The sequence below is a fragment of the Solanum stenotomum genome, chromosome 1 (genome assembly GCF_019186545.1).
Source record: "Solanum stenotomum isolate F172 chromosome 1, ASM1918654v1, whole genome shotgun sequence".
Taxonomy (NCBI): domain Eukaryota; kingdom Viridiplantae; phylum Streptophyta; class Magnoliopsida; order Solanales; family Solanaceae; genus Solanum; species Solanum stenotomum.
The window spans coordinates 99,350,242-99,375,864 of record NC_064282.1 but is presented as its reverse complement, the minus strand read 5'-3'; the positions used below and the strand labels follow the sequence as shown (position 1 = coordinate 99,375,864).

Below are 25,623 nucleotides of genomic sequence, written 5' to 3'. Positions count from 1 at the left end.
AATTTCCCCCTCTTATTCTAGGCTTTCTATTTTCTTTCCCTAATTCTAGGCTTCTAATTTCCCTCTTTAATAGTTTTCAAAATACTATGCGCAACTACACGTTTTAGAATTAGCAAATTATTGCTATTTATTTTAGTTATAAAATATGCAAAAATTGTTGAGTATATATTTTTTAAACATCATGCTCCACCCTTTCTCCATGGAATCACAATTTTTCTCATCCAAACCTACGTAACAAATACTTTTTGTATATTTATATAGTTGAAATCATTGATGACATGATCATTGAAGAATATTTGAAATTCAGGAATATTATTTGTGAAATTTATGACTTGGTACAAGTACTTGTTCTTTAGAGCTTCTACTATTATTTAAAAAAATGTAAAAGTACTATAAATCACAATAATTATCAAGTAAAAACAATATTTTTTTCATGAGTAAACTTGTTAAAAATAATATAAATATTAAACTATCAAAATAAGCATGAACACTATGATATTCTATCGGTACATGTTATATACCATGTGCGTCTCATATTATACCGCAATGATATATTTTAATTGTTATTGTTTTGGTATCTAAGAAGTAGAATAAGTTTTTTTTTTTTTTTGGTTTTCACTCGGTGTCGGGAGCCCACATTGGAGCCCTAACTAAATTTTAGTATCACACAATGTAGGACCCATTTGAGGGTGATGCTCCAACATGATTTTTTCCATATCCAAGACTCGAACCCGAAATCTCTGGTTAAAATTGATGTTCAATTATGCACACTCCTAAAATTTCCTTCTTACTTGTTGAAACTCCTTGATCTTCGCTTGTGTTAACATCTTATTATTGATAATCTAAATCTCTCAAATTTACGTTTATGTTAAATCGATTAACCAAATTTACAAAAGTTTAGTACGTGAGTTCACTTCGTGAGTTGAATTCTTGTTTACCATTCCTTATGGGATTCGACCTCAACCTCTCATTGGGTTTATATTGCTAACGGCCTCCTACACGTTGAATTATAAGATAAGTAGTTGAGCGTTATCAAAAATTCGCAAACAACTTCTAACACTTTTCAACTGAAGTTTTAGATCAAATGTACTCTTTTTGCTTCTTCTTCCTTAAGAACACATGAACAACATCAAGAACTCTCAAATTTCCAACTTCTTCAATTCTTCACGAAATCACCTCAAATTTCAAGAGTAGCTTTGTAAACAAAAGCAGGATAATGAAACAGATAGTAAACAAAAACAGAGAAAATGAGTCGAAACGTTGAGAAGAAAGGGAACTACTTTGCTGCTTTTTTTAGTGCTCTTCAACTGCAGATTTTATAAGACAGATACATAACGTTTGAAGCAAAAAATTGGAACCACTAACTCCTAAAAAATAGGAAGTAAAGCCATGATAAACTACTCCCCTAAAGACTAGGACAAAGCTGAAATAACTTGACTCTATTTCCTAATAGGACTCTATGTAACAGACTATTTCTCTAACACCCTCCCTTAAACTGAAAGCATGTAAGCTTCAGTTTAACTTCAGCTTCTTGAAATCTTCCATAGTGCCGATACCCATTGACCTCCTCAAATTTTGAAAAGGGAGAAATCTCAGAGGTTTGGTAAAAATGTCGGCCAACTGATCTTCACTTCGGTAGTACTGCAACTCTATTGTTCCTTCATTATTGAGATCTCGCAGGAAATAATACTTCACATCAATGTGTTTGCTTCTTCCATGGTTCACAGGATTCTTTGACAACTTGATGGCTGAATTGTTGTCGCAAAATATTATAGTGGCTCTTCTCGTCTTGAACTGCAGCTCTTCAAGGATTCTCCTAAGCCAAATAGCTTGACAAACACAAGATGTAGCAGCAACAAATTCAGCTTCTGTACTTGATAATGTGACAATTGTTTGTTTTTTAAAGGACCACAACACAACCCCTACACCTAGCATAAACACATAACCTGAAGTACTCTTTCTATCATCTTGATCTCCAGCATAATCACTATTGTCACGACCCGATTTATCAAGTCATGATGGCACCTACTATAACCCACCAGCAGGTAAGCCAACCCGTAACCCGGAACAACAAGTAATGGGTCTGAGGGTAGAAATTAAACAAGAGTAGGAAATTAACAACATAAACAGGCGGAAGCAACCCAAAACATATATACAAATAAAGATCCCTCCCAGAACCTGGAAGTCACCAGTACAGAGCTACTACAAAATGAGTACAAGTCCCAAAACTGGACAACAGAGACTGGACTGTCTCGAAAGGAAAAAGACAAGTCTATATGTACAGATGGAGACTGAAATAGTACAAAACGCTGTGTGCTCACCCCCATCTCCGGATAAGTCTACTCTAAGCTCGATCAACGCTGGCTACTAGTGCTCGGACCTGCATCACAAAATAGATGCAGAGCGTAGCATGAGTACCAAAACAACAGGTACCCAGTAGGCATCATCGGCCGACTGAGCAAGATAAGCAAAAGTGAACTGAAATGCAAATAAAGGGTCACATCAAGTGCAAAGAGTAGTAAATGGGGGTATGTACACGAGCGTACAGGCAACAAAGACAAGTAATCTAACTAACTCCGCCGGGCTCCCATAAACCTAACGGGTACGCTCGTGCACAATAAAAGAAACCACCTGCACGGACCCCCATAAGCCCGGCAGATGCACCGGCAGTTGAAGTAAAATAATGGAGCTAGAAGGTCTATCACAATATTACCAATTTCCGGACTTTTAACTGAACCATTCCCAATCATATTCCAGGATCTCATTACGTCCCGGACTTTAATCGGAATCTCTCCAACCTCCAAAACCTCAACCTACAGATGAGAGTAATCAAGACTAAACTGAAGCTTCAGTGAGGAATTGGGAATACACCACGTGCAAGCTGGACCACGGACTCGAACCGGGTACTATAGCTAATGAGTCAACTTATATGGGCTGGACCACGGACTCGAACCGGATGCTGTAGCCAAAGGTCGGGCACGGGTGGGCTGGACCACGGACTCTAACCGGGTACTGTAGCCAAAACCAGATCACAGGTAAGCTAGACCACGGACTATAACCGGGTACTGTAGCCAAGCCTGGACATAAGTAATCTGGACCACGGACTCTAACCGGGTACTGTAGCTAATAGAAAAGTAGGGCATTATGGATACAAGGTCATAAGCTGAGTTACCAACTATCAGACTCAAGTCTGCTACATCAGTCTACAAGGAGCTGACCGTCCGAAACGACGTCGGAAAAAGTTCTACTGCCCAACGACATCCGAAATCTCGCAAGTCTATGGCAACACTAGACTAAGGCCATACATACTTCAAATCAATATTATCATATACACCACAAGGTATGGATGTTCAATAATATCAAGAGACATGCTGTCATAATCCAACACTTTCCCGAAATAAGGTCTAAGGCAGGGATTATAGAAATTTAGCATGCTCGACACCCGAACCCCTCCATACTCAAGCAAATCAATAACAAATGCCTAAACATGCTCAATCTCACGAGGGAAAGCCATAGCCTACCTGAAAGCCGACCACGCGTGTTCCAACTCACGGTACCGGAACTTTTCCCTTCCGAACGGTCTCCAAATGCTTCCCCACTAACAAAAGGTTAATCACCTCGTCATTACGAATATATTGACACTAAAATTATATTTTTTGGAGACGGACCCAAAATCGGGTCTAAAACGGGATTGTGGGACCCACAATTGGAATCCCAAAAACGAATCCGTGAAAACGTCCCAAATACCTTACTAAACTAATACCCCAAAATTTAGCACAAACAAATGCCTAAAACATCGCAAATCAGCCACAACAATTAACACTAGCAGCCCCTTGATCACCCATTTTTGGAAAAACGAGACCCTTCCAACCCAAACAGATTATACCACGACGATCCTTGCGAAAAACTCTACAAGTTAGCCTCAAGAATGACTCAAAACGGACCTAAGATGATCAAGATCTCACATTTCAAAATTCAACAACAATTCAATCCGAAAATCACCCTATCAGTAGCTAAAATTGATTTCTTACCTCAAACGAAGCCTCCCCTCGCGTTCCTGAGATCACCTCTAGATTCTCCACGAAATTCTCTTGAAGTTAGCCTTTTGAATCACTTAATTCGGGCTTAAAATGGAGGAGAAATCTTATGTTGAAGATGTGAAAGAAATAATGGACGAAATTCGTCCTAAAATCTGGAAATTTCCATATTTCCATCCGCTGCCACGTGGCATCACGTGGCTCTGCCACGTCACCACCGCGTTAGAATTCTACAACCCTTCAAACTTAAATTTCGATGTTCCGGACTCGTTCGGAGTCGGAAAAATACAAACCATATATGAATCTGATTGAAAAAGATATTTCGGACTCAACGGTGAAGGCGGAATTTCCATTTGGAGATCGCTTCGATGAAAAGTGGGTCCCACACCCAGTATCGTTTTGAGCCAGATTCCACAACTGCCATCTAAAGCCTCGAGAAGTGAACAAAGGGTCGTTCTAGACCAAAATCGATATTCCGAAGCTAACCTAGCTGTCAGAATTTTTATCTGAGCACGTCTTCCAAGAAGGTTGACCAAAGTCAACTTTTCAAGTTATAAAATCTCCAAAACAGGGAAACGGGCCTAAAACCCAAACGAACGACCAGGCGACCGAACAGTCAGTGTCAGCAAATCATAAATGACTTGGGGTCGCTACAGGAATGCTCTATACGAGGGAAAGAATTCTTTAATTTAAAAATGACCTGGAGGGTCATTACAACTTTCAGTAAAGCCAACCAAATCTGACTTTTCTCCTTTCATGTAGAAAATTCCAAAATCCTTGGTTCCTTGTAGGTAACGCAAAATTCTCTTCACAGCTAGGAGATGCATTTCAGTCGGGCACTCCATATATCTACTTGCAAGACTAACATCATATATGGTGTCTGGTCTTGTAGCAGTTAGATACATTAAACTACCGATAATTTGCTTGTAAAATGTGATATCCACCTACTTTCCACTCCCAGCTTTGTTACGTTTCAAACCAAACTCAACTGAAATGTTGGCTGGATTGAAATTCTGCATCTCAAACCTATTTAAAATTTCTCGCACATACTTATTTTGAGAAACAAATATCCCTTCATCAGATTACACCACTTCTAAACCAAGAAAATAATGCATCTTACCAAGATCGGACATCTCGAATTCATTCATCATACACTTCTTGAATTCATCAAACATGACACTACTATTCCCCGTGAATATAAGATCGTCAACATATAAGCACGCAATGAGCATTTTTCCGTTCTCCCCAATTTTCACAAAAAGCGTGTGCTCATATGGACACTTTTGAAAACCCATTTTTAGAAAATAAGCCTCAATGCGGTTATACCAAGCTCGTGGAGCTTGTTTTAGTCCATAAAGGGCTTTCTTTAATCAATAAACTTTGTGCTCATTACCAATCTTAACATAACCAGGAGGTTGTTCGATAAATACCTCTTCTTCCAACTATCCATGTAAGAAAGCTGATTTGACATCTAATTGGAACACATGCCACGAATTTTGTGCCGTTAACGCAATTAGCATTCTGATAGTGTCGTGCCTTGCAACTGGAGCAAAAAATTCAGCATAGTCTACACCGTACCCCTGTTTGTATCCCTTAGCCACCAACCATGCCTTATAATTATCAATTTCACCATTTTCTTTCAGCTTTGTCTTATAGACCCATTTGACACCAATGGTTTTTTGCTTCCCAGGAAGATCAACAAGCTCCCAAGTATCGTTCTTTTCATTAGCTTCTATTTTAGCATCCATCGTTTTTCTCCATTTTTCTTCTCTAACAGCACTCTCAAAACTTGTCGGGTCGCAATCTACAAATAATGCAAAATGAGTAATTGCATCATCATTAACAATATTAATTCCTTTTACCTCATAATCCACCATCCACGCGGGCTTTCTGCGAACACGACGAAGAGACTGAGCTGCTGCATCAGTTTCTTCTAGAGCTGCTGGTAAAGATTCAGCAGTTGGTGAAATTTCAGCAGGAGCTAATGGAATTTCAGCCGCTGCAGGAGCTGAGTTCTCTGCTGTTTCGGGCATTGCAGCTGCTTTTTGGACTCCAATATCAAATACAAATGGAGTAGATTGCTGCATACTCCAGTCCCAAGTGCTTTCTTCATCAAAAATGACATCTCTACTGATTACGATTTTCTTCGTCCGTGGATTAAACAATTTATATGCCTTAGATGCTTCACTAACACCCACAAAGATACACTTTTCGCTTTTGTTATCAAGCTTCTTCCTTTTCTCGTCTGGAACATGTGCATAGGCAATACAACCAAAAATTCGAAAGTGATCTACAGATGGTTTTCTTCCACTCCAAGCTTCCTCCGGCGTCATGTTTTAAACAACAAATGTTGGACTTCTATTCAATACATAAACGCTCCAATTTATCGCTTCCGGCCAGAAGGTCTTCTCCATTCTTCCTCTTGCTAGCAAACTCCGCACCATATTGAGAATAGTTCTATTCTTTCTCTCCGATACACCATTTTGTTGTGGTGTATAAGCAGTGGTAAGCTCTCTTCGAATTCCATTAGATTCACAAAAATCTTTAAAGACTTTTGAGCAATACTCGCCACCACGATCAATTTGAAGAGTCTTTATGGCCTTTCCAGTTTCATTTTCTACATGAGCTTTGAAAGTTTTAAACACTCCAAAAGCTTCTGATTTTTCCTGCAAAAAATACACCAAAGTTTTCCGAGAGTAATCATCTGTAAAGGTAATGAAATACCTTTTACCTCCATTAGAAATTGGTCTAATTGGGCCACAAATATCTGAATGCACCAGTTCCAAAATAGCTTTTGCTCTCCACGGCTTCCCTTTTGGAAATTGAGAACGATGTTGTTTGCCAACAACATATTCTTCACAAACTTGGGAGGGGATGAGAATTTCTGGAATGCCTAGCACCATATTTTTCTGTTGGAGAGTTTTTAATCCACCAAAACTCAAGTGACCATATCTAAAATGCCACAACCAGGAAGAATCTTTCATTTCCGCCTTCAGACATGATTTAATACTCTTAATGTTCAAGGGAAATAACCTGTTTGNTGACCATACCTAAAATGCCACAATCAGGAAGAATCTTTCACTTCCGCCTTCAGACATGATTTAATACTCTCAATGTTCAAGAGAAATAACCTGTTTGAATTCATTTTCACAACAACAATAGCTCCTCTAGTAGGACTAGAAATCTCACAAACACCTTTTCCAATGAGAATAAAATACCCTTTCTCTTGCAACTGTCCAACACTCAATAAATTGCTTTTTAGAGCGAGAACATATAACACATTTGATATTATTTCTTCAAAATCATTCTTGGCTTTAATTTTAATATCACATTTTCCCATTGCATCCACAATAGAGCAATCACCAAAACTAACTTTAGAACGAAAGTCTTCATTTAAATAAGAAAAGCAAGACTTACTCTCACTCATGTGATTACTGTAACCTGTGTCCAGATACCAAACATCTTGCAAAGGTTCTTCATGTGCTTGTGTTGCCATCAACAAGGTCTCAGTTTCCTTGCTTTCAACAAAATTTGACTTCTCGTCCTTCTCATTAGGCAACCTAGTATTACATTCAGATTGATAATGACCAAATTTATGACATTGATAACATTCTACCTTTGATTTGTCAAAATTCTTTCCTCGGCCCTTGTCATAGTCATCATTGACCCTAAAATTTCTGCGTCCATCTCTGTTTCCACGGTCTCCTCTCCCTCTTCCTCTTCCTCTACCTCTACCTCTTCCTCTTCCCCTACAATTGGAAGAAATAAAAGTAGAAGCTTTCAGGGCCTGTTTTTCAGAAGTTGAATTGCGATTCATCTTCTGTTCATACACTAGTAAGGAACTTTGCAATTCGTCAAGTGACAACTCATTAATATCTTTTGACTCTTCAATGGAGCAAACAATGTAATCATACTTCGGCGTCAAAGAGCGTAGTATCTTCTCAACAATTATGACATCATTCATTTTCTCGCCATGGAATCACATTTTGTTGATGATCTCCATTGTTCTAGCACAATAACTCATTACAGACTCTCCTTCCTTCATATGTAAGGTCTCAAAATCCCTTTAGGCTTGAAGCTGTGCACACTTCACTTTGGCAGTGTCTTGATATTTTTTCTTCATAAAATCCCAAATATCCTTAGAAGTTTCTTTGCAAAGAATAGTTTCTAGGATGGGACGATCTATAGCCTGAAAGAGATAGTTCTTCGCTTTCAGATCTTTCAACTTTTTTGCTTCCAATTTTGCCTTTTGAGCATTCGTCAAAGTTTCGCCTTCCGCCGGAGTGTTGATCCCGTCCTCAACAATTGACCAATACTCCTTTGACCATAAGAAATTCTCCATTAGCATGCTCCAATTGTCATAATGACCATCAAAACGTGGAATCGCTGCTTGTACAAAAGTACTAGCTGATGCCATGAGTTAAAACGAAAAGAGGGAAAAGAGGTTTAGCTGCTGCTATTTTCTTTTCACTCTAGAATCGCTGCTTCTTTCGTATTACTGCAGAATCTCATGCTAGCTCTGTAAACAAAAAGCAAGATAATGAAACAAATAGTAAACAAAAATAGAGAAAACGAGTCGAAACGTTGAGAAGAAAGGGGACTACTTTGTTGCTTGTTTTTTGCTCTGTAACTGCAGATTTTATATGACAAATACATAACGTTTGAAGCGAAAAAAACTGGAACCACTAACTCCTAAAAAATAGGAAGTAAAGCCATGATAAATTACTCCCTAAAGACTAGGACAAAGCTGAAATAACTTGACCTTATTTGCTAATAGGACTCTATGTAACATACTATTTTTCTAACACAATTTACTAACTTAATCTGATGTTATCGACGTATGAAACTTTTGATTTCTAAATTTTAATAATAATGTGAGTTTTTTTAGTTTGAGCTAGTTAGTAACTTAAAGTTAAGATTTTAAATTGTCATAAGTGAGGAATCCTTTTTTCTTTTCTTTTTGATGAAAAATATTTTTCGGAATAGTACATTTTCTAGTATCAAACAATAAAAAATGACTTTATTATAAGAAATATTTATCTGAAAAATGAATTTTATGACAAAATGAACATATGATAGAAAGATAAAATAACACAGCACGAACCATTGCTACCAGCATTAATATTTCAGTTTGAAAAAAAAAAGTGGAAAAAAAAGAACAAAAATAATAATTAAAGATTGAATTTCTCTAATTCAAATACATACAAAAATATTTTTTGAATTCCATTAGCGCTCTACGTCCTTTTATTTTCAATGTAGCTTTTCTATTTTGTTTATTTATTCAACCAGGGCCTTAAAATGTCATGTCAAACTTTTTGAAACTTCAAAATAAAATGTCATTAAAACTATCCGTTATTACTATTACAAATTGGTAATCCGTAATAATTATATACTGTAATAGCTAATTATATTAATTTTTCGCCGTTTAAAAAAGTAACGAGCTAGTTTAAAATGTATATAAACTAACTGATTATGATTAAGTAAAACAAATTTATAAGCACGCACATATTATATGCTTATGTTGATTTGGTTATAAATATTGGGTGCAAATAATAATTTTTACCTTTGTAATCTTTGTGTAATTGGATAGAGTAAAATCTTGAGACAAAAATTGGATAAGCATTATTAAAGGACAATGAATATAAAGGTAAGTTAATGTACTTGTAAAAGTTAAAAGGAATATATGCTTTGCAGGATTAAACCCAAATAACGGTAAACGTGGATTCACTTTGTCATGTAATTATGATAATAATTTTGTCCTACATTAATTTATTATGAAATTTAAGAAAGTAAAAAAATAAAATACAATAAAAAATATGTTAATTATATTAAATTATTTTTTAATTTTAATATATGTCATATTGAAAATTGAAATTAAAAAGTTGTTAAAAGGAAAAAGAGATAATTTTTTTTAAACGGATTAAAAAGAAAAGTATAACAAATAAATTTACAAAAATTCTTCAACCAAAAAATAAAATAAAATATTACACAGGACAAGTTGTTAACCACAAAAACAATTACGGTAAATCCCAAAGAAAGAAAGAAAAACATAAAAATATAGATAGTAGATTAAAATGATTATCATCAATCTGTTGTCCACAAATTGATTACTCTCTCCTAAAGATGGAAATTATATCATACATAATTAATTAGAGAATAGCAAGGTTAAATACATAACCAACATTTAAATTATAGATTTATAGTAGGGATGTGCATGTGGTTTTTCGGTTTGGTTTTACACTATTCGGTTTGGATTTTCGGTTTTTGGTTTTGTAAAAGTGTAACCCAATCCGATCCAAAATAAATTTGGTTTGGTTTGGTTTTCCTCTATTCGGTTCGGCTTTTTTTGGTTTGGTTATTCGGTTATGTCAATAATTAATAACATATATAACCAAAGTAATAATATTTAATCCCTTAAATATTCTTTCTAATATAAATCATAAGTAAAACTTAAAACACAATACTTATAAGTATACCTATTATAGATGTAATTCAAACATAAAATATAAACGTAATCATCATGAAAGACAATAACCAAAGAGGGACAAAAGTGGTTAACTCCAACTTAATTCTAAACCTAAACATTATATATATATATATATTATAATTCGTTTTTTTTCGGTTTTTCGGTTTTTATTTTTTAAAATCCGAAACCAAACCAAAAAATCAAACAAAGTAATTTATTAATCCAAAACCAATCCAAAAAACCAAAAAACCAATCCAAATAAAAATTCGGTTTGATTTGGTTTGGTTATTCGGTTTAATCCGAATAGTGCACACCCCTAATTTATAGTAGCATATTTTTGTTTAGATATTTTGAAGACTATTTCTTACCTATTAGTCATTTAACTTATGTTCAAAATNAGACCAGTTGCCTGAAACAACACTCTGCTCTTTTGCCTCTTCCAATTGAATTTTCATTTTTTTCTCTATCGGCAAATTCCAAACACGGTCTTAACCAGATTCCTTCCTTTTTTGTTGCTTCTCAACGTGCCTAGATCCTTCTTCATCACGCTTTCTTAACTGCTTTACTCAAGGTACAACAATGGAGGAATGAATATGCACTTTACAGTTTTTCGCCTGAAAATTTGCTCTTTTCTGAGTATACTTTTACTTTTTCGCACTAGTTTTTGATCTGTACTGAAATTTAGCTTTTGTACTAATCATTATGTTGTTTTCATTTGATTTGTTGTTTGGAACATTTATTTTTAGATTTTCCTTTTTGGCTGCTGGTGGAATAAGCTTAGTCGTAAGTTGAAACTGTCAATTTTTCCGGCGTCTTTTGACCGAATCTGGATTTTTGAACTTAGGCTTATACGATGCTCTGTTCCGAAAATAGATTTGTGAAAACTGGAAATTGTGTATTGTATTGCAGTTTATTGTCTCGGTTGGAGAATTAGTGGGAGGCATGTTAGAGTATTTTTTTAAGCTTTGAGCTGGATGACACTTTTGCACTTGTGGTTTCATTTGTTAATTTTAAGTAGCTAGCAAGGCTAATCAAAGCATGTTTTTGTTTTCTTCTCGAATTTGGTTAAATTTTGTACTCATGAAAATGGAGATTGTTTTAGGATTAAAATTTTGTTTATTATTTTTCTGGACTCTTGTATTGGGATGAAATTAGTCCGAATGGAACTAAATGGATATTGAGGATTCTATCATTCATATGGTTGATCTCGACTAGTTTGGGATTGTTGGAAGTTGTTGTAGTAAACTTTTTTTTTCATCCTGACTTTTGGGTTGCAGAAGTTAATATTTTTATTTTCTTACAGGTATTTCTCAATGGGACCAATGCTTAGGTAGCTGAGAATTGAGGAACACGGAAGAGATGGAGAAGGAGTCATCTGGATTAATTATAGGCATCTCAATTGGAGTGGTGATAGGAGTGCTTTTAGCTATAGCGGCATTTTTCTGCTTTAGGAGGTACCATAGGAGACGTCCTCAGATAGGGAATAGCAGTTCTAGGAGTGCTGCTACTGTTCCTATTCGTGCAAATGGTGTAGATACATGTACAGTATTATCAGACTCCTCAATTGGTACTGAGTCACCAAAGTCTATCCAGAATGGCATGCCATTTTGGTTAGGGAGCGTCAGGAAGTCAAATGTGGTTTCTGCATCCGGTATTCTCGAGTACTCCTACAAGTATGTATCTTTGATAAAATGGAAAGAGTATTGCAACTTCTTAGTTTGGTCTACAATCTACTGCTTTCTCATTGTTTTTGAAAAGGGATGATGAACTTGGCTAAGACTATTATTTTATCATTGGAGAGATTGTTTAAAATCAGTATTTTTATACTATTATAGTTGTTTCGATCACTGGAAGTAGAATACAATATAAGGATCTTACGAAATCCAAACTTCCACTTTTATTCAGAACTTGCTGAACAAGAAATGATCCATTTCTTTTTGTCTCTTTATCAAAGAAACTGTCTTTAGACCATACAACTTCAAAGGTCGTCCATCCACTGTCAGGCTACTATTAGATTTTCTCAAATCAGAATCCTGAACAATGTACTGTTTGGACGTCGTGCAAAACTAGGAACATTCTCCAGTAGCAAGACTTTGCATCTGCGTCTCATGGCAATATCCTATTATAATGTGTCTGATTCATTACTTTGCTGCATGTTTTGCAATTCCGTTCCTACTATTTAACATAAATTGCAGTCTTCAATAAATAGACCTTGCATCTTAGGGCCATGAGTGCATGACTACATGCATGCTTTTGATTCTTAATTGAGATGATGATCATTTACTACTCATGGGCAGGGATTTGCAGAGAGCAACCTACAACTTCACCACATTGATTGGTCAAGGGGCCTATGGTCCTGTTTATAAAGCTCAGATGTCTACTGGTGAGATGGTTGCTGTCAAAGTGCTTGCAACTGATTCTAAACAAGGGGAGAAAGAATTCCAAACAGAGGTACTCTAAACATTACAGAAGAATTCTTTTCAGGACAATATCCCGTGTGTTTGACAAGTCAACTTGTTCAAACATTTGTTGTAAATTTTGACACCCTTCAGTAATGTGCAACAACCATCTCGAGCAAGCTCTAAGTTAACATATGGAAAGGCCAGTTCACCAAACAACCAGTTGATAAAATATGGTGTAGTTGTGGAAAATGCTAAATAAATTTACTTACTTTTTGTGCTTCGTAAAAATGTTTACCTTAAATCATGAGCATAACTTAGACAACATGGCAGTGGTACAAGGCCAAGTGATCTTTAACAAAAACATCTGGTTTTCAGATAAAAAGAGAAGGGTATATTTACTTCAACTCCCCTCATATTTTGATTCTGTTGCTGGTGAGGTGCTTGCAACTGATCATAAGCAAATGGGGACAGAAAAATTGGTGTAACCTCCAAACACGAACAATGCTTTCTCTAAATTTCATAGCACACTAAAAAAGGTTTAGGCAAATCCTAGCATTTGTGAGTTAATATTTAACAAAACTTTTCATCCAATAGGCTTCTAGATATCATATGAGCCTCATCCTTTTATTTGTATTTTGTGCTAAACTGTATGTTTTATGCTGTAATAGCTGAACTACATTGTATGATGTAAATGTTTTTCTAAAACTAAATTGACTTCCAGCTTCTTTTGTTTCCACAGGTCATGTTACTGGGAAGGCTACACCATAGAAACCTAGTGAATTTAGTTGGATACTGCGCAGAGAAGGGTCAGCATATGCTTATCTACGTTTACATGAGCCGAGGCAGTTTAGCTTCTCACTTGTACGGTATGCTAATGAGAACTCTGTTTGATTATTTTTGTGGCAAGAGAAAAAGATTTCTTAGAGAGGCAGTTTTGATCAAGGCATATTCCTGCAACATTCTTAAATTTAAAAACATTTCTCTGATTGCATGATGCCGAGGTTACCAAATATTGCTTGCCTATATATGTGTACTTTTCACCTCAATTATGTTCATTGAGTAACATATATCAGTCATCCATCAATCAAGAAGCCAATTTGCAGTAAATGGAACTATATTTATATGGGTAAACTAGATTAGTCTGTTAAGTAGTTTACTGCCACCAAAAGCAAGTTTTGGATGTAGTCAGTCTCGTGCCAACCCACTGTGTCCTAGCAGTGTAGATTTGAGCTCCTTTCTGAACAATATTTCTCCATTTGCAATTTCCTCCATTTGTATTCCCTTCAGCGCTAACTATTTGATCAGTTTATAGCAAGGCTCCCTATTGTCCAGTTTAGCGCTGCTGGTTCTTTACACTGGTACACTGAATGCTAGGGATTGTTTATGTGACTATTAGAAGATATCCCACCTCCTCAAATTGGAAATTCTCCTTTGTGTTCTGTGAGATGAGATTCATGATACATTGATATTTGTCTTTTGACTGGCATATGTACTCATGCAATCAAAGTTTTCATAGCAATGTTTAAACATGGCAGTGTAGCCAGATATTTGCATCCAGGATAACCTCTCACATGCATGATAATATGTTAGTATTTTAACAACGGAACTACATTGACAGATGAAAAGCTTGAACCATTGCGCTGGGAGTTGAGAGTTCAAATTGCTCTGGATGTGGCTAGGGGCTTAGAGTATCTTCATGACGGGGTAATCTTTTCCCGTAATTCACATTTAATTGCTGACACATGATTAATAACCAGTCTCTCTTCGGTATCAAGGATCCTTGAAATAAGCATAAAATACCATTCACATACAAAATACATTTTGGGGGGAACTCAATTTCTGAATCATGTGTGTCCTGGTGGAAATTCTCCTGCTACCATATATTGCTGATTCACTCACCTCTTTCTTCTTTGTATTTCCTTTTTCAGGCAGTTCCTCCAGTTGTACACCGGGATATTAAATCATCCAATATTTTGTTGGATCAGTCAATGAGTGCCAGGGTATGTACAGTTGTTAAATATATTTCTTTTTTTCTCTCCAAAGTAAAGTAGACGAAATAGGTTTCTTTGGTTGATAATAATGAAATGGCAGACTTTGAGGTGGTCATACGGAAGATTATGACCATCCTGAGTTTATCATAATGAAAATGTAGACACCATTTTGGTCCAATGGTACTAAGCATAACTGCAATCTTGGTGTTTAATACACAGGTTGCTGATTTTGGGCTGTCAAGGGAAGAAATGGTCAGTAAACATGTATCCAATATCCGTGGAACATTCGGATATCTTGATCCTGAATATATATCAACTAGGTCCTTCACTAAGAAAAGCGATGTTTACAGCTTTGGGGTCTTACTATTTGAACTTATTGCTGGTAAAAACCCTCTTCAGGGGCTTATCGAGTATATTGAACTAGTAAGATCTCTCTCTCTCTCTCCTCATTATGTGATGTGAAACTTTTGTTTCTTCTCTTTTTTTTTTGTGAAAAAAGATATGGTGAGAACTAAGGGTCCATAATTTCTTGAGCATATAGCTTTATGAGATTTCTTACGCCTTTGTTATAGTGTCTGTGTGCAATCTTTTGTCTTCCCTGGTTGTACTCGGATGACTTCATCATATGTATGCTGTATAGTGCCACTACTCCTAACTTTAGGCACACATTTGTAGAGAGCACTGATATCGAGCAACTTTCGAAACCCCTCGACTCCTTCGCTCTTCCCCTACAACCTCTTTTATTGTCCATATGTTTCTGAAGCCTATTCAATCATATTGAAACTAAGATCCAAATGACTGATGATTGTAGGCAGCCATGACTACAGATGGAAAAGGCGGATGGGAGGAAATCGCAGATTCCCGTCTTGATGGGAAGTATGATCTGCAAGAACTTAATGATGTAGCAGCACTTGCATACAAATGTGTGAATCGTGCCCCGAAGAAACGGTCTTCCATGAGGGACACTGTGCAGGTTCTGTCAAGGATACTCAAGTCTAGACACGAAAGAAAGCGCCAGAAGCGGTCTTTATCTGCAACAGCAGAGGAGATTACCATCAATGTTGAACAACTAGATCATCGGAGTCCAATCTCTGGACATCGACGTGTGGAATCTATAGATAGTACAGCTGACTCATATGAAGTTTAACTCAGTTCTTCCATTTGTTTATTTTTTGTTTCATCTTGTAAAATTGGTCAGGTTGTTAGGATCTTTATTTACAAAACACACTTTTGTCTTGGTGAGTTCGTTTGGGATACGTAGGGGTATGTTATAGTCCGAGTGTATGATAGCCTTTGTTCCCAATTTTGTTCAAGTTTTTGTAAATTTGCGTGGAAGGTTAATGAATGGTAGAAAATGGGGAAAATCCCAGATCAGCCTTTTTCACTTCTATGAAAGTTCATATCATCTTCTACATTAATATCCTATTCAATCTAATTTTATTAAAAGAGAACCAAGCTTTTTTTATTTTTTATTTTTTATTTTTAAGGAAATGAAAAATGGAAGGCAGTTACAATATGGAGAATCTAATTTTCACCGGTAAATTAAAGTTTTAATAGTCAATCGACTTTCACCAATAAAGTAAAATTCTAATAGTCAATTGATCCTCCCCTAGTAAAGTAAAATTCTAATAGTCAATTGATTGAGCAACTAAGATTCTCTGATATTTTTCCAATATATATGTTTGTTCAATTCACCTTTTATCTGTTTTGTCAAACTATAAAACTTGATAATTTTTCTAATAGTCAATTGATTGAGCAACTAAGATTCTCCGATATTTTTCCAATATATATGTTTGTTCAATTCACCTTTTATCTGTTTTGTCAAACTATAAAACTTGATAATTTTTCCCTTTTAAAATTAATAGGATTATTCCCCAATAGCTGAAAAGGGGCTTTATAATTGGGCCGTACTCGACCCGTTGAATTGGATCGGGTGTCTGGACAGAGGGATAGAGAGAGAAGAAGAAGAAGGTTCTGGTTTTTATTATCCTATCCAAAAACTCAGCTCAGTGTTGTTTCTTCCTTCACAAAAGGATTTTGCAGAAGGTTTTGAGCAATGGCGGCTCTACAGAGCTCCTTTACTGGTCTCTCTATATCCTCCACCTCCTTCTTCGGCCAACGCTTTTCTCCTCCTCTCTCCTTTCCTCTGGTATGCTTTCTCATAACTTCCACTATTTGGTTTTCAAAATGAATTTTCTCAAATGTCATTTTTTTTTGTTCCTATAACTGTGTCATCTGGTCCAGCTTGCTTACAATTCGACTAATTACGTAGAATACCTGCTACCTCTAGCCAGAATTGAATTGTGTTGCGAGTAACTTTATGCATCGAGTCTTACACAAATGCGAATAAATAGGCTAGTGTATTGTGATTTGAACCAGCACCTCGTAGTTTTCCACCACTTCATTGACCACTAGGCTATGTCCTATCTGCTTTATCTCAATGTCAATTGTCCTTGTGAAAGTTCTTTCCTTGAATAATTTGACCTCTATGTATTAGGGATCATAGGACAAAGGTATATATCTCCATTGTACTATTGACTAGAAATTAATTTTCTATTATTTGATTACTATACACTGTGGACTTCTTCTCTGCTTGGTCACCATTGCTACCTGAATCCTTTCTCATATCATATGTTTTTTCGCCATTATATGTTTTGACTGCGCGTTGGTACGAAGGAAAATGTTTTCCTAGAAAACAAATGTGGAACTTACTAATTTTCTAGTGTTTATATAGTAACTAAGCTAGATAATATTATCCCAAGAGCATTTATATGTTATAGATCCAACAAAATACTATGGAGGCGAGATGGGATGGGGAGTGGGGATTCGGGGATGGCCGGAGGTGATATGGTCAAGAAGTGGGAGTTGGAGGGATTGGGTGTGTGCGGAGGAGATAATAAACTTGAAATGCTACTTATCCATCTTGTTTTCCTTACTTCCACTAGGGAAGCAATTTTCTTCATTTTGAACTTGAACTTGTTTTCCTAAAGAAAATATTTTCCAAACATAGGAAAATTGGAACTACATACCAAACACAGTGTATTTCTAGCTGCAAGAGAATAATTTGATATATAAAGACATCTACAATTTGCTGCAGTAGTTCCTCAAAGGGTCTTCAAAAAGTCAAGTATATTAAGAATATGCTAATTGGTTAACTTAAACTTACCCCCTCTGTTGCAATTGATGCTCTTCCAAATTCCAACATAGGATGAACCCTGTATTTGACTTAGGGTTCGAAATTTTATATTTGGATGTATTTAGCAATTTCTTAATACATATATAGGGTCTGAGTTAAAGCTACTGGGTTGTGCTAAACCCATATTATACATATACCTCTGTGTTCCTCGATAATATAAATCATTCTCATATTATAGTTACCTGTTAAACATGTTTACTATAAGAGATCACAAACAATGGTGAATTTGTTGTTAGTGCTTATATAATCACAAGTTATTGGAAGCAAATACGGAATGAGATCTGTCTCCAGAAAACGCACTTGCTTGTTATTCGGTTAACACTCTCTGGATGTAGATCATGCCTTACACAGTTTGTCGCTTTTTGTTGTGTCAACTGTAAAATTGGATAATCTTTAGCCTCTTTAATGACAATCTCCATATGATGCCGTGCAGGTTAAATCAACAGAAGGTCCATGTTTGATTACAGCAAAGGTTGGTATCTTGATTCATTTTTTTGGTCCTTCAGTATGTGTGTCCAAGAATAGACATTTGTTGCAACTACTTTTATAGGGTTGCTGTTATGTGGTCATGCATTTCGTTTATAACTTATGATGTAATGAAGGAAGTGGTCAAACTAACTCGTCAACAGCTTTTAAAAATGGCCACCAAATGTTTGTATTGCTAATCTTCGGGACTAATTGTTATGAGTATGATATTCTTTTAGCTGAAACAACAGTTTCTGAGAATTGTGAGTAGAATCAGCTTTATCATTGAATAAGAGCTTCTTTTTTATGTCTATTTTGCAGCTTAAGCGATGGGAGCGTAAAGAATGTAAGCCAAACAGCCTTCCAGTACTACACAAAATGCATGTAAGGCTGGGTGATACTGTAAAGGTAATATCCGGCCATGACAAAGGTAAAATCGGAGAGATCACCGAGATCATCAAGCACAACAGCAAAGTAGTAGTAAAAGAGGTGAACTTGAAAACCAAGCATGTGAAGAGTCGGAGTGAGGAGGAACCAGGCCAGATAGTCAAGGTTTTATCTCGACTTCTCTCTTCTCTAACTCACCTGAAAATTGTTATCTTGAGCTTTACATTTCGTCATGGCTAGCATTGAATTCATCTTTGCCCTACCAAGAAAGAAAATTTTGTATTAACATTTCAGATTGAAACTCCTCAACTTGTTTGGACTGAGACGTAGTTGTTGTTGTTTCAGATTGAAGCTCCTATTCACAGCTCAAACGTGATGCTTTACTCAAAAGACCAGAAGGTAACCAGTCGGGTGGGCCACAAAACGTTAGACAATGGAAAAAGAGTCCGGTACCTCATTAAAACTGGGGAAATCATCGATAGTGCAGAGAACTGGAAGAAAGCAGTCAAAGAGAAGGGGAAAACAACAGAAGCAGTAGCTGCTGCTTCCTAGGAGATCACTGGTCTGTAAATTCTAGTTCGATTTTGCTAGTTTTGAACCTTCTCTCATTGATATATTATGATTCTGTTATCACCTTCAACTTTTTAAATCAGTAACAGAAGATTTTATATTAAAGTACATTTTACTCAAATTCTGTTTGCCTGTCTAATTAGTACAGTTTTCAAGTTCCAAGTATTTCAATTTTCAAATTAGAACCCAACAAGAAGTGTCCAATAAAGTACACTAGTATTTGTCATCTTCATCATTTTCTTCTCCACCTTCAACACCATTCCCTCAGTCGTCACCACTAATATTCTTGCTTCTCGTCTTCACTCAACCTCATTTTCTTCCATTGATTCTTCCAGTACTCATTACGTACTAGAGTTAGATGATGAATGGGTCGAGGATAATGATCTTCATGTGCTTTATAATTCGGGTTCTTGTGTCCATTTATTGATGATTCTTTCAACTGTTTCAAGAATGTGGATGTATGTCATGACTCATGATACAGATTATCTCAGGCTTAGATAGAAGCAACATGGTTTGAAGGATCAAAATCATAGGGACCAAAGTCGCTATCCTCCACCCCAAAACAAAGAAAAAGAAGGAAAGGTTGAAGCAGAGGAACAGTCTAAATCAGCATTAATGAAATGCCAACTGAAATATTCCCCAATTGCAGTTGAATTCAGTTTTCTGAACACAAATAGATAAGTGTCTTTTCTATCAAAATCAGATGCATAAATACGTAATGAGTTGGCATTGCCATGCAATATTTATTAACAGATAGCTACTGTTCAAAACCAAACCACCATCGAAATGATCAACGAGAGAGATGTGGTGTGATAGATAAGAATCTCGATTCGAGTTCTCAGTAAGGAGCGTTCCTCCTTTAAATAGGACTCAAGCTAGTTTATATCGAACATCAGATGATTATATATACAAAAAATAAAAACCATACTAACTCAGATATAAAAATGAATCTCTTATGCTCACTCACAATTTGAATAGAAAAAAAATATCGTACTATAAAAATTACTTTTAATACATATTAAAAGGTGTCCTTAGAACTTGTTATCTTAAGCAGAGGGAAAAATTCAAAATTTAAAATTTAAAGTTAACAAAAGAAATAATATCACCTAAAATAAAATTGGGTACCACTTTTTTTCAGGTCATATTAAAAGCAAGAGGAAAAAGTTGGTCCCTTTTTTGACTTATCTCATGAATCTAGTTCATTTCTCTGAACAGCAGTAGTGATAAATTAAGAAAAAAAAAATGTGCAGAGAATAAGAAAAAGAGGATCACAACATTTTTCTAGCAACATTAATAGTAGCTCTAATAAGACACAGATAATATAGTCTGCCAAAAGAAACATAGACAATGACTTATTATCTCCTTTATTTATGTCCTTTAGGGGTCGTTTGGTTTGAAAATNGGAAAAAGTTGGTCCCTTTTTTGACTTATCTCATGAATCTAGTTCATTTCTCTGAACAGCAGTAGTGATAAATTAAGAAAAAATAAATGTGCAGAGAATAAGAAAAAGAGGATCACAACATTTTTCTAGCAACATTTATAGTAGCTCTAATAAGACACAGATAATATAGTCTGCCAAAAGAAACATTGACAATGACTTATTATCTCCTTTATTTATGTCCTTTAGCATTTTATGAAGCATATAGCAGTACTAACTTGAGGGACCACATTTTGGTTGCTGCAAGTGGATTTCATTGAGTTGATGATATAACAAAAACACACCCAGTTTGGAGAAGACAGAATGTACGTAGATTCTATGAGGACAGTTGTTTCTTCATATTTGAATGTCATACTACGATTACACACTCTCTAGAGATATTGTCTCACCTATGTCGGATCCTTTAAAAATGCACTATTTTTGAATGATCTGACAATATTTGGGAGGATTAGACGCGCACCCAACAATATTTTTAAAGAGTCTGAGCAACATAGGTGCCGGAAGCATAGCTTACAAACTTCTAACGCCTTAGCAACCATTTGTTTTTGAAGTCACAAGTGTCTAGTCCAAAACTGCCCAGATTTGTGATCATGGATTCATTCTAAAAACTGAAATGGTCCCAAATCCAAGTTGTCTATATTACTATGTACAATAAACGGTATTCTGTTACACCTATACATCATACATGTACGAACTCAACCAAAAATCATCACAGACACAGAAAAAGGTAGTCAACAAGTGAGGCTTGCTCAAGTGGTTGAGCACATCCATCATCAACTGGTAGATTGAGGGTTAATCGAGTCCCATTGGAGGGTACGTGGGAGCACAATTAATCCTCCTGGGGATGGGATGGTTTTAAATAAAAAGGGGTAGTCACTCCCCCCACAAAGTCAACAAAAAACTATCAATGAAACTTTTGGATCATCTAGCTTTGCCAAATTTTGGTAAATAACAGATACAGAATTTGGACTCCAAGAACCAAAAATTCCTGCAGAACATGTCGAAAAGAAAAGCCTATACGTGACGCAGAATCTCATTACTAATTTAAACATTCTACAATGTCTTTTTTTCCCCTTAGGCTTTGCAGATTACCACAAAACATGGAAGAAGAGCCTTTGGATTAAGCAAGTAAAGCTCCTCTATGTTCGAGTACACGCCAACCTTACCTGCCAAAGAATCGAAACCAGTTTGGCCAGCCATTTCTTGAATGTTCTCTAATGGCCTATGCACTCGACCTGCAACTACTCTGCAGACGATCAATGCTTTTCTTAAGGATGGATCATCTTCACTCATCTCGATGCATTCATAAGCACTTCCACTTGTGGAGGTGGTGAAGACGCCAATCCCACCTTTGAGTTCCTTCTTCGTGGAGAAACCGTTTCTGATAATTCGACAGACGCAACATTTATCAGATATACAGAGACAGCAGGATCCGTTCATGCCAAGGCCGCAAGCCAAAGTAGTTCCATAGAACCTTAAAAGTTCATTTCCATCAGCTATACATCGAGGATGTTTCTTAGGGAGCTTACTTGCTTTGCTCTTCACCATCTCCCTATATTCTTCAAACCGAGCCAGAGTTTTTTGTGTGTTATGAACTTTCAAGACCCTTTCAATCCGTCCAACTTGGCTCTCAGATTTTAACCAGCTTGAGCGACAGATTATTTCTACAATCTTCCTTGAAGAATCACCCTCCAAAAGTTCACTCACTGTCCATTTGAGCAAAAAACAACAAGCTAAGAAGCCTTTCAAAGAACTAAATCAACAAGTACAGAAAATGAATACAATAATAACAACTACAATTACGACATCTCAATCCCAAGCAAATCGGGATCAACATGCCTAGGTGAGCTTGTCCAAACACATTCTGTATATGAGGATTCATCCTAATTTGACATACAGGGTGATGGGAAGCAAAATTCTTCTCTCATCCAGCAGTGCAATGCAGGCATAGATATCTACGCATAATGCGCAGAGAATTTCACAGTTACAATTTCATGATTTCTTTTGCTTCACCTCCCTACACCACCAATCCACCAAAGCTAATCAATTTTGGAAGAAATTACTGATATCATCTCACCTTGAAGCAAATTTCAAACAAATTGACTGAAAAAGGACAATATTTCTAACACTAAAGACAAAGACAAGAAGTTCCAATTCCTAAGCAATGGGGGCTCAGAAGCTGCAAATGTACAATCTTGTGATGTAGGCTACACACACATAAGCGAAAAAAAAAGGGGGGTGGGGTGGGGAGGGGAAGAAAGAACATAAAGCAAAGCAAGTACCTCTTTTCAGGAAATCTTAGTAGGTTGACTATCTAAACTTTCACTTTATTAGTGCGAGTTCGAATCAGGATACGGTTAACCAACATGTTAATTAATCCATTGCGATAAATTATTTCTCACCTTGTAATCCACTACCCACTTTCCCACCCCAATTTTTATTTTAATATTAATAAAGGCGTACTTTTTTTCAGACAACGAGCATGAAAAAGGAAATAAGCTATAGTGTAAGCAAGAAAGCATGGATTTAGGAACAGGAATGATGAAAAAAGCAAAAAGGCAAGATTTTTTACCAGCATGCTTAGAAAGATGATGCTCTTCAAGAGCTTCCCATTTCCCAAATTGCTCTCCACACTTATGACATGTGACCCCAGAAGAAGTTCCATTAACATCATTATCAAGTGAATACCTAGTTTTAGAAGCAAAACTACTAGTATGTCCTTCTTTATCAACAAGAAAAGATGCACTCCTCCTTGTAGGAGTGTTTCTACAACCAGAATTGAAATAATGCATTGTAGGGTGCCCTCCTGGACCTGGTGTACCAGGCCTTAAAGTACCCACAAAAGTTGAACCACCATTAGTACTCACCCCACCACCCCCATTACCACTTTCTTGAAATCCATTAAAACTAGTGATTTTCAGCTCACATCTTGAGTTACTCAGAATAACTTCATGAGTTATTGGATTAAGAAACTCACTGCTACCAATAGATCTTGGACTACAACTAGGGGGTTTATCCAAATGTCTTTTACTTCCATGAATAACATCTTTGAGATTTGCTATAGACCTTGAACAACCAGACCTTCCTCCTCCTCCCTTTTTAGTCAAAATAGTGCTTAACTCTTTTCTTGTTTTTGGGTCATGAACATCTGATGGCCCTGATTTACAATGCAAAGATCTCTTTAAAGAAAACCAAACTGCTGGCATATTCTTCTTCTCCCCCATTTTCAAGAATCTATCTTTTCAACCCTTCAATATACTAAAAATGTAACTTTTCCTCTACTTATACTCAGATAACTTTCTAAAAGAAATGAACTTTCCTAAAGCTATCATCTTTTTGTACCCCCATGAAACTCAAAAAAGTTAGTCAAGAAGATATCTTTCTATTCTTGACTGACACTATCTCCTTATGAAAAATGCTTCTTTTTAGCTATCAGAAAACAAACCCCACACAGCATCCTTCAAAATGCCTTGAAAAGATTAAAACTTTACACAAATTAAAGTCACTCAAGAAAATCCCAACTAAAAACCCAAAAAAAGTTAGTAAAAATTATCCCTTGTAAAAATTCCTTTTTTTAGATATCAGAAAACAAAAGTGAACACCCATTGCTCTCAAGAAGACAACCCCAAAACAACATTCAAAATGCCAAGAAAAAAAATCAAAACTTTACAAAAAAAATATTAAAGTCACCCCAGAAAATCTAACTAGAAATCCATGAAGAAGAAGAAGAAAAAAGTTTTAAAGAGAAAGAAGAGGATATTGTCAATTGAATGAAAAAAAAGCAAGAATCTATTGGGTTATTATTAAAGGAACAAGACAAAAAAAAACATGAAGCTTTAAAAAATGGCATAATTATATAAATACACGCTCAATTTTTGATATTTTAGTATTCCTTTTAATTATATTAATTGAATTTTAAGATAATGCATACTTATTAAGGAAAATATTTAAGACATAATTTAAATCATATTTTTCACTATTATTTTTTGTTAAATTATAAATATACTTTTTAAGTACATTAATTAATCTCTTTGAAAATATCAAACTTTATTAAAGAAAAGGGCATATATAGAAAAAATTTCAAATATCCATCTTGAATTTTGAACAATGAAAAAATCCACTTAATATAGAATAAAAGTATAAGTGAACAATTCAACTTTGAATATCCATATTTATACCTTAATTCATTTTTTTTGTGTCAATTGAACACTTTAACTTACAAATTAATCATCTAAAAATTTATATATTACGATAACGCTTATATATCTACTAGACACAATAAAAATAAACTAAAATATTTAATTGTCGTTTAGTATAAATTAAGGTGTACAAATATATATATATTTTCAAAAATCGAGTTCGAAGTTTAAATTAATGAAGACAGTAACATAAACAAAGGTGCACGCACAGTATAAAAGATTCAGAAAAGACAGGCTAAAAATTGAAAATTCACTCTGACACTTGAAGAGTCACATTCTCACGCACCTCACCTCACATTTTTGAATTTAATGAGAGTCACATTTGAATTTAATGATATTACTAATATATATCATAGATGAATAAGATATATATTTTTTGAAAAAATAACAAATAAGGTAATTAAGAATATCACAAGTCTCAATAAATTATTTTTCCCTATTTTAATGAATCCAACAACTAATTTTCATGTTA

At 35.6% G+C, this 25,623-nt stretch overlaps 3 protein-coding genes across 4 annotated transcripts; 2 read left to right on the top strand and 1 right to left on the bottom strand.

Annotated features, from left to right (window-relative positions):
- The first annotated feature begins 10,893 nt into the window (after positions 1 to 10,893).
- LOC125851635 (calcium/calmodulin-regulated receptor-like kinase 1) lies at positions 10,894 to 16,285 on the top strand. Of its 2 annotated transcripts, XM_049531414.1 has the most exons (9): positions 10,900 to 11,074; positions 11,250 to 11,286; positions 11,807 to 12,176; positions 12,801 to 12,954; positions 13,645 to 13,771; positions 14,524 to 14,609; positions 14,834 to 14,905; positions 15,116 to 15,319; positions 15,708 to 16,285. In XM_049531414.1, the coding sequence occupies exons 3-9, from the start codon at positions 11,863 to 11,865 to the stop codon at positions 16,041 to 16,043; spliced, it is 1,293 nt and encodes a 430-aa protein (XP_049387371.1). In that variant the 5' UTR covers positions 10,900 to 11,074; positions 11,250 to 11,286; positions 11,807 to 11,862; the 3' UTR covers positions 16,044 to 16,285. The 2 variants fall into 2 exon arrangements, with proteins under 2 accessions (XP_049387365.1, XP_049387371.1); XM_049531408.1 differs by lacking the exon at positions 11,250 to 11,286 and having other exon boundaries at positions 10,894 to 11,074.
- A 540-nt stretch (positions 16,286 to 16,825) lies between these two features.
- On the top strand, positions 16,826 to 19,627 carry LOC125846384 (50S ribosomal protein L24, chloroplastic). Its single transcript, XM_049525794.1, has 4 exons — positions 16,826 to 17,045; positions 18,526 to 18,564; positions 18,879 to 19,109; positions 19,290 to 19,627. The coding sequence occupies exons 1-4, from the start codon at positions 16,953 to 16,955 to the stop codon at positions 19,494 to 19,496; spliced, it is 570 nt and encodes a 189-aa protein (XP_049381751.1). The 5' UTR covers positions 16,826 to 16,952; the 3' UTR covers positions 19,497 to 19,627.
- Positions 19,628 to 21,856: 2,229 nt separating this feature from the next.
- LOC125853300 (uncharacterized) lies at positions 21,857 to 24,700 on the bottom strand. Its single transcript, XM_049532969.1, has 2 exons — positions 23,525 to 24,700; positions 21,857 to 22,658 (listed from the first exon to the last, which is right to left on the bottom strand). Exons 1-2 carry the CDS (start codon positions 24,174 to 24,176, stop codon positions 22,027 to 22,029), a joined length of 1,284 nt encoding a protein of 427 aa, XP_049388926.1. The 5' UTR covers positions 24,177 to 24,700; the 3' UTR covers positions 21,857 to 22,026.
- Between the last annotated feature and the right edge of the window lie 923 nt (positions 24,701 to 25,623).

Coding starts and splice junctions, on each gene's coding strand:
- LOC125851635 (XM_049531408.1), top strand. CDS start 11,863: ATGGAGAAGGAGTCATCTGGATTAATTATAGGCATCTCAATTGGAGTG. Junction 12,177..12,800: donor ATTCTCGAGTACTCCTACAA/GTATGTATCTTT, acceptor ACTCATGGGCAG/GGATTTGCAGAGAGCAACCT. Junction 14,610..14,833: donor TAGAGTATCTTCATGACGGG/GTAATCTTTTCC, acceptor TTCCTTTTTCAG/GCAGTTCCTCCAGTTGTACA.
- LOC125846384 (XM_049525794.1), top strand. CDS start 16,953: ATGGCGGCTCTACAGAGCTCCTTTACTGGTCTCTCTATATCCTCCACC. Junction 17,046..18,525: donor CTCCTCTCTCCTTTCCTCTG/GTATGCTTTCTC, acceptor GATGCCGTGCAG/GTTAAATCAACAGAAGGTCC. Junction 18,565..18,878: donor CATGTTTGATTACAGCAAAG/GTTGGTATCTTG, acceptor TCTATTTTGCAG/CTTAAGCGATGGGAGCGTAA.
- LOC125853300 (XM_049532969.1), bottom strand. CDS start 24,176: ATGGGGGAGAAGAAGAATATGCCAGCAGTTTGGTTTTCTTTAAAGAGA. Junction 22,659..23,524: donor TCATCTTTCTAAGCATGCTG/GTAAAAAATCTT, acceptor TCAAATGGACAG/TGAGTGAACTTTTGGAGGGT.